The sequence below is a fragment of the Chrysochloris asiatica genome, unplaced genomic scaffold (assembly GCF_000296735.1).
Source record: "Chrysochloris asiatica unplaced genomic scaffold, ChrAsi1.0 scaffold00059, whole genome shotgun sequence".
NCBI classification, from domain to species: domain Eukaryota; kingdom Metazoa; phylum Chordata; class Mammalia; order Afrosoricida; family Chrysochloridae; genus Chrysochloris; species Chrysochloris asiatica.
Window position 1 is genome coordinate 15,064,940 of NW_006408577.1, and position 8,863 is coordinate 15,073,802.

Here is an 8,863-nt window from a genome sequence, read left to right on the forward strand (position 1 = left end):
TCCCATCTGCTTTGTTCTTCCATTCACTTCCCTTGTCTTGTATATTGCCCCCCTTCCCAGGACCCAAACTATCCTGTGTCTATTCCCTGCCCTGTGATCCACCCTCTCCTCCCTCCCCTCACCATACCCCTGACATCTCAGTAACCACTTTGTTGAAAGGTTTCAATTTTTATTCCATGAATTCTTGGTGCCTTGTTCTTTGCCAATTCCTTCAATGCACCTTGGACTTCTTCCTTCAGTATCATTCGATCTTGATCATATACTACCTCTTGAAATGGATGAACAGTGACCATTTCCTTTTAGTACAGTGACTGTATTCCTTCCTTCTTCTTGAGGCTTTCTGCATCATTCAATAATTTGCCCAGAGAATCCTTCAATAACAAAAATCAAGGCTTGAATTTTTTCTTCATTTCCCCCAGCTTGAGAAATGCTGAGCGTTTTTCTGACTCCAGATCTTTGCACATTTCGCTGTAACATTTGACTTTGAATTCTCAAGCTGACCTTTGAAAATTTCTGTTTGACTCTTGGACCTCCTCACTTCTTCCATTTGCTTTAGCATCTCTACGCTGGAGAGCAAGTTTCAGTGCCTCTGCTGACGTCCATTTTGATCTTTTCCTTCTTTCTTGTCTTCTTACTCACTCAAGATAATAAACTCACATAAATCCTCTGCTCAGTCAAGAACTGGAATATCAGGGTGGGTGGAATATATAAAGTATTCTAATACCTTACAGCAGGGAAGTGAAGGAGAATGATACCTGATGCTTGAATAGCTATATTTTCATTATTTTGTATACTCATCCTCATTTTCACAGACACCTGTTAAGATTAAATAGCATTTAGAAAAATGCTCCCCATACCCTTTGGAATGTTAAGATTAACGAATTGTTAGATATTGAGGTGTAAGTGATCATACATAGAAGTCATTATCTTAAGATTTTTTTTTTTTTTTTTACATTTTAGAATCAGTTATAGAATGATTTTTTGTAGGAGGCAGGTATGAGTTATTTAAAGCAGTGGGTACTAATTGAGAGGAAAAACCCATCTTTTTCAAAACATGATTCCTGGTTTGCAAAAACCAGCATGGCACTTCATAGAAACTGCTGCAGGTGATGGACTAGAGTGAGTGTGCACTCAGTTAGTTTTGTTACCTAAGTGCCTGTGTATAGTCTCCTTTAACCTAGACATTCCATCTTACTTAACTTTTAATGTCTACTTTGACATCCCATTTGGACTTTCAACTCCCAAGGTTTTTCCAGTTGTGCCTTTGAAACTGTGTTAGATAGACTATACGGAGCCCCCCTGGTGGTGCCAGTGTTAAATCAGCTGCTAACCAAAATGTTGACCATTCAAACCCACCCAGCCGCTGTGCAGAGAAAGACCTAGCGATCAGCTTCTGTACGGATGCCAGGTGAGAAAACCAGGGAGCAGGTCTGCTCTGGCAATGAGGTCACTTTAAGTTGGAATTGATTTGGTGGCATCCAACAACAAAGAAGTCATTTTCCCACTCCTGAATTTTGTGGTCCTAGCAAGGAGCAGAGTTCATGGGTGATACAAATGGTAAATGCATTTGACGGTTAAAAGATTGAGGTTTGAGCCTACCCTGAAGTGTCTCAGAAGAAAGCCCTGGCGATCTACTTCTGAAAAATCAGCTATTAAAACTTCTGTGGACACACATGGGATCACCATGAGTTAGAACTGATTCAGTGGCAACTGGTTTTTAGCAAGTGAACACAGCCCAGGGCTGTGCCTCAGTAACTACCTGCTGATGTAAATTGCTGGCCTCACAGTAACAGGCATCTTGGTAGTAATGTTCTGTCCACAAGATATGTCTTCTTATAGTGTTTGTGTTTTTCATGCGGCTTTGGCAGTTGCACATAGGAAAAGAGATGAAAGGTAAGACATTCTGTCTTTATTCCTCTATTTATTTGCTCCCTAAAGTTGATACTTCTGGATGGTTCCCTCAGGTTTCCTATATCTTAATTTGAAAGCATGTGAAAATGTTAGATATATTTGCTATCACTGACCATGGGACATCTCCCATTTCTTCCCAGGGGACCAGTGAGAACCGGGAACATTCTCCTACTGGTGGATCCCAGCCTGTCGCATGTGAGACTCATGCTGACCCACCCAGAAATCAGCCAGTCCCTAATGCAGCCTCATCACAGACCCAGACCAGCCCTGCTCACCCCACTATGGACCAGCCCGCTGAGGCGAGTAAGGAGACAAGTCAGCCTGCTGCAGGAGTGCACTGAGGGGACCCTGCTCATCTCACTTCCTGCATGAAATGGGATCCTCCTCCACCAGCACACAGGGAGAGGTGCCCCAGACCCAGGACATGCCTCCTTTTGAGTATCATAACACCACACATGCTTCTAAATATCTAAAGTCATTAACATGGAACCATCACAGGCGCTACAGTACATGTTGGCAGGAAAAGGTAAACTTCCATAATTCCCTTGGCATTGCAGAAAGAATTGAGGGTCACGGCAGACTCAGCTTTTTTGATGGGTAGGGTAAGTGCTGTAGGGCTTCTCTGCCAGGCAGTGAGGAGAATCATTTCAAAAATTATAAGATATGTTTAAAAAGGAACCAGATAAAAGTTAGGAGCGCATATACTTTTGTTTAATAAGGTCCATCAGAGATTTTGCATATCTCTAGGAAGTATATTTTTATATGCGTGTGGGATATAGTGAAAATAATTCTTTGAACAGCAAAAACTTATTGACCACTGCAAGCTAAGTTGAGCTTAAAAAAAAATTTTTTTAAAGGCTTTTTATGAAAGACTAGAAATGAGGGACTATTTAAAATAACCAACTCAGTATCCTATGACGTGTTAGACAAAAGTTTACTAAATATAATGTTAACTATAAATAGCCTTTATCACTATTTACCATTTTATAGTGAGTTGGGCTTTAATTAGCTGATTCAGTAAAACTAAACAAAGCTCACTGAATTCCTAAGGCTTTCTTTAATTAAGCAGTGCTCTTTACAAAAGATTTAAGTGCCTGGGGAAGGAATAGAAACAATTTGTAAAAATTACATAATGGGTCAGTTTTTGTTCCGTTTTTGGTGAGGGGGAAGGGTTGTAAATAGGAAACCAGGAATGGGAAGGAAGGAAGAGGAAGGTGTAACTCTATTTTCAAATCGCAGTGCATTCTTTCCCATGAAGAATAGGAAAGTAGACACCAGAGAGTTGAGATCCGGGTGTGTCTGTAAATGCTGGCTTGTAATATTACAACTACAGTCAGAATAATGACTGGGTGGATCATGAGAAAGCCTGCTGCTAAAAATGAAAAGTTGGGCTTAGTAGGAAACCACAGGGGAGGCATGTGAAAGAGGGAGCAGTGCTTTATGGGCAGGTCAATCCTTTGGTTTAATAATTGTGGACCACACACCAGTGAGGAAGGAGAAGAACAGAGTTGAAACTGAGCAACTCACCTTGCCCTCCGATTGGTCAGGTTCGTTTGTCAAGTGAGGGCTACCCACTCTGCATGTGGGAGAAGGAAATTCTACATGTAGATGTCTAGCTGCACAAAACAGCTGAAAAAGAAAGCAATGGAGAGAGTTAAGCAAATCGTTATTTTTGCACTTGAACTGAAATGTACTGTACTGTAAATTATCATGACTCATTTTAAGTGACCTTTAAAATCAGATGTATTTATTATGCTTATGTAATTATAGAAATAAATAAATGGGTGACAGGCTGAACCCCACCTATGAATGTACAGTATGTGGATTTGTGAAACTGACTATTGGAAGTCAAAAACTTTTATCTTGTGTTTACAGTTCTGACTTATTCCTTTGAAAAGCCTGTTGTTTTGGAAATGCACAGTTGACATGTTTAAATAAAAATAAATACAATTTCTAAATGTTTCTTAAATGATAAAGATACGATGAAACAATTAATAGTCCTTCTCTGTGTAATGAAGGAGGCCAATGTCAACAGGCCTTTGTAATAGTAATTTACAGTGAGAGCTGATCCAATAATGCAGTAATTTCTAGCCTTTTAGAACAGTTACCCTCATGGGTTTGTAGACTTTGTGAATTTTTCTTCTTGTCCTCAAGTGCCATGTGCCATTAAAAAAAAACAACAAAAAACATTAAAGTGAGTTCAAATTAAATTTTGATTTGAGGATTTTATATCCCCTCTGGAGATCCCTGGAAATGCCCGGGGGTGTCACAAAGCCCGGGCTGGGAAACACTGCCTTAATGACTTACTTCATAGTTTCCCCTATGATTATAGGCAAAGGCAATTACCCCAGAGTGCTGAGCTTGTGTGGACCCAAAGAGGTTAGCTGCTAATTATTAAACTATTCCTCAAAGCCTTAAATAGAATAATAGAAGATTATAGTACATATATCATCCAAGACTAGACGTATGAAAGACTATAAATACAGAGAATGTACTTTTTTAAAAAGAAAAAATAGCTACTTAATCCTGCCATGCCATGGACTATGCAGATAAGGTGCTTGTGGTCCACCAGCGCAGTTGAACAGCTTGCAAACAATGCAAATAAGGTGCATGGCGCCCTGCAGATTTGGGAACATGCTAATATGGTGTATGGAACCCTAACAAAGGGATTAGTCAGTTTTGCCATCCTGCTAGGCTTAAAATGAACCAATCCCAGAACAGAGAGGACATCCTCTCAGATCAAGAGGATCTGGGAATAGAACATGTCCTTTGGACCTGTGGTCACTGAGCTGAGAAACAACTAGACCCAGGAGAAATATCTCTAATACTGGGCATGATGTGAGATGACATGAAGCAGGCACCAGAACAGTGGCAGCAGAACCAGGAGACCAACAGGAGACGGCAGTGGGCTTCCCAGCCCATGGGAGCATTACAGTGGGTATGCTGACCCATGAAGCAAGAGAGCTGAGTGCCTTGTAGAGGAGGCTTCCTGGCAGAGGGGGTGTCTCTGGGCATTTGTCAGTGAAGCTAAAGAACTTCATAACCCTTGACTGTGCAGGGCAAGGGCAAGGCATAAGGCCCCAAGGGCCAAAGGAGAGGACTGTCTGCAGGCACAGCCAGAAAGCTGTCCTGACCCAAGTATCCTGGGTTGTTCCTGATCTGGAACGGTAACCTGTTACTTCGTAATACAACCCACCCACATCAAAAAAGCAAACTCACAGCGATCCCATAGGGCTGGATAGGATTTCCAAGGCTTGAATCTGTACAGAAGCAGGTTGCCACAGTTTTCTCCTGTGAAGTAGCTGGTGGGTTTAAATAGTCAGCCTTTTGTTTAGCATATGAGTGCTTAACCAATGTGCCACGAGGGATCCTTAATAAATACCATAGTTGTACTGTCTGTGAATTCTGTGTGACCATTACAACAAATTATTGAACCCAGCAAAAAGTGGTGTGCTGTGGAGAGATGGCTGCTGTCGGACTTGGTGAACAGGCCGGAGGGTTCAGGTCTGTTGGATGTCCACCTCATAGGGAGCACTCTTGGACTGATGTTGACCAAATTCACTTCCCTCTTGAAGGCAGAGGATGATGTCGCCACGCCATTTTTACTTGGGTGAAAGCATTAGACTCTCTGGCCTGGTGATGTTTTAACAGTGAATTATATAACAGACTCCTTTGTTCTGTTTCTGTGCACCAGGCAGTCTTCTTAGGATAAACTGACACCTAGTACATTTGTCTTCTGAGAGAACCTGCTGCCCCTACCAGTTCAAGTACTTTTATTCTTTAAAGCAGTTTTTTTTTTTTTTTTTGCTATGAATTATTAAATAGATACTATGAATTGGGTATTTTTACAGAGCAATGACAAAAAGCGGGGTTTTGAGTCAATAAGGCCAAATGTCAAGCCACCTGGTTAATTCACCACTGTCAAGCAGGTCCGGGAGTCGCCCAATCATAGCTGTCTGGCTAAGCTGTCTTCAAAGCTACATCAATTACAAGATTACAAAAATACACTGTTCTTACACATATGATCCTTCTTTCAGTTGGTTTAAAAACTGTACATGTCTACCTCTGGGAAATATTCATATGGAATAATATGAGAGGACTTTAAAAAGTACGTTGAAGAATGGAATGAAAGGTAAAGATAATGGAATTTTTCACAAACTTTTTAAACTCCCCTTAAATAAGATCCTATTTATTTTCTTGACTGCATTTCAGGGTCTTATTGTATGTTTAAGATATATTGATGTACTCCATCACTCCGTTGTTCCAAATTTCTTAATATCCGGTATCTTATATTTCCAGATTTAAAGCAATATTCAAATGTTGTACTAAATGTCAGATGGATCCCCGTTATTCAGCCTTAAGTATTATTGGCAAACTACACAACTAACACACAAAGCATTTTTTGTGATATGTAAAATGTGTTTTAAGCCTTTTAAAAATAGCATTTGAATGATATGATTGTCTCAGCATGGCCACCTACACAACATTTCACCCACAGATTCTCCCGTCACACAAGCCAACTCTCACAACAGTAAGCCTTAGGAAGGCGCCTAGCATAAGCAATACCGAAACAAAGCGTTCTGTCATGCTTAATAATTGTACACCGATGAGGTGTGACGTACAAGCCGGACTTTCAACCACCTGTGAAGGGCTGAGCGATATGACTGAAAGGTCATTTAAACTGCTTTAGAGCCTGCAGAAAAGAGAAGGAAGAAAGGAGGGAGATGGGAAAGAGGAGGAGGAGATAAGGGAGAGTGAGAGAAGGGAGGAAAAAGAAGATCTAAGAGTTATTTCTGCATTGCTTGGTAAGGATTAGAATTATTATCAGTGCCATAATTAATCCCAAATCAAATGAATACAATATAAGCCCACCAAAAATGTCACGTATGTAATACTCTAAACTGTTTAACTTCTCACAGGACTCACAAAAACCAAAACTGTTAACTCTTTTTTACTTTCTTTAGCTATTTTTATTGCGATTGTTAGGAGTCCCTGGGTAATGTAAATGGGTAACACATCCCACTTCTAACCAAAAGATTGGAGGTTCAAGTCCACCCAGACACATGTCAAAAGAAAAGCCTGTTGATCTACCTTAGAAAAGCCAGCTACTGAGCATACAACGGAACAGTTCTACTATCACACAAGCAGTCACCAGGAGTCTGGGTTAACGCCGCTGGCAACTGGCTGGTTGGCTTGTTTTGTGATAGTTTGTTCCACTAGACCCGCTGGCCAGCGCTGAAATCAATCCGTCCACAGCCTCTTCACTTTGTCACAGGGGAGGCCAGGGGAGGCCAGGGGAGGCCCCGGGCTCTCGTGTCCCTGGGGACTCTCAGCAGACTGATCTATTATTCACACCCACATTTTAGACTAGACAAACTGCCTCTGGGGAGGTGAACCTGGTGAGCACAAGCATTGATACAGTTGGTACATTTACATCGATAAACAGACTAATATAAAGAGCAGTCGACTATAACAAAATGTTCAAGTTTTACTTTTGTTTACAGAGATGAAACAGTCATGATCATCATAATCATCATAATCAAAATAAGTCTGAACAAAAGGCACGCTGATATTTTAATTGATATATGTAAAGGCAACCTGGTGTGGCGCTGTAGGATCAGCACTGGACTGCTAACCACAAGGTTGGCAGTTCAAACCCAGCAGCCATTCCTCGTAAACCCTACACAGGGTTTCTATGAGTGAGAACTGACTCAACAACACTTAATAATAACAACAACATATAAAGGTACAGACCTTAATTGAGTGCACTTTAGGTAGGGGTAGGGGAGAACTAAGCTCCTAATATTACAATGCAAAGAGACCTGTAAAACACTGATATTCCACTTCAAAGAGGAAATACTTGAAAATTGGTCTTATGAAAAGTTCTAAATGATGGTGATAATTACATGCTAACACAACATTTTGGGAAAATCTTAATAAATGTAGCTCAGGAAAGCAAGAATGCCTTAATTCTCAGTCTGCCATTCCCTCTTTGTCCCTTATAATAAAAGGGATTCTTCAGAATGCCTCTATCCCTTTGATCCCATCAGAGAGCGGAAAAAAAAAAAAAGAGTTTGATTCTGAAGGGAATCTATCAACAACATGTTCACTTTTAGACGATTCTGCCATGTTTCCTTTATTCAGACCTGTGTTTTGGTCTCCTTTCTACAGGGTCAAGACAAACATTTCATCCTTCATTTCATTCTGGAGTTTAGTATCAAAAAAGATTTGTCCTTTGCAAGAAAATCGTTTTAAATGGATATCACAAGAGGCTCAATTTCATCATATAGACATATAGGCTCAATTTCATCATAGAGACAGCTATGAAATTGAATAGACAGCTATTCAATTTCATCATATAAAAAATATAGGAAGTAATTTTAATTCTTAATCTTTGTATATATATATATATAAATCTGATACAAATGATTTTATGAAATGGTTCTCTTTATCACAGTTATTAAATAGTTGGTTCCCCAGTAGTGGGACTCAAGGCTGTGCACAGATGGCTCCTTGGTTTGATGCTAAAGAAATGTCTTGTCTGTATGAGTATGGGGGAGACATAAAGGGCTCTAGAACCTTATGGTCTTATGTAATCTCCCCAAACCTCAATTCCTTTATCAGTAAAAGGAAGGAATAGAAATAGATTAGCATTTTCCAAGGAATGTATCTAATGACAAAGGGTTCTGTGGACAGATTAAACTGGAACCTGCTGCCAACTGCATCTCCCTCAAGGAGATTCATGATGTGCATTAGCAATATTAAAGGTTTTGATTGATATTTCACTTTATATCAAACTTAGTTGACCTCAGAATTCCTTTATGAACATCTATTAGAATTCCGTAGACTATACTCTGGGGCCCACATTTCTCTGGTCTCTTCCAGAACTTACACTGATGAAATGCAGGAAGAGCCAGGTTGGCCCTTTGATGCAGGTTTTGCAGACTGACTG

At 40.3% G+C, this 8,863-nt stretch overlaps 1 protein-coding gene across 1 annotated transcript in view; it reads left to right on the forward strand.

Annotated features, from left to right (window-relative positions):
• MFSD6 (major facilitator superfamily domain containing 6) overlaps nucleotides 1–2,545 on the forward strand; it is a 91,364-nt gene extending 88,819 nt beyond the window's left edge. Inside the window, exon 6 of the mRNA XM_006864048.1 lies at nucleotides 2,052–2,545. Coding sequence (XP_006864110.1) covers nucleotides 2,052–2,252 — 201 coding nt within the window. The 3' untranslated portion in view covers nucleotides 2,253–2,545. The remainder of the gene's footprint in view (nucleotides 1–2,051) is intronic.
• The last annotated feature ends 6,318 nt before the right edge of the window (nucleotides 2,546–8,863 follow it).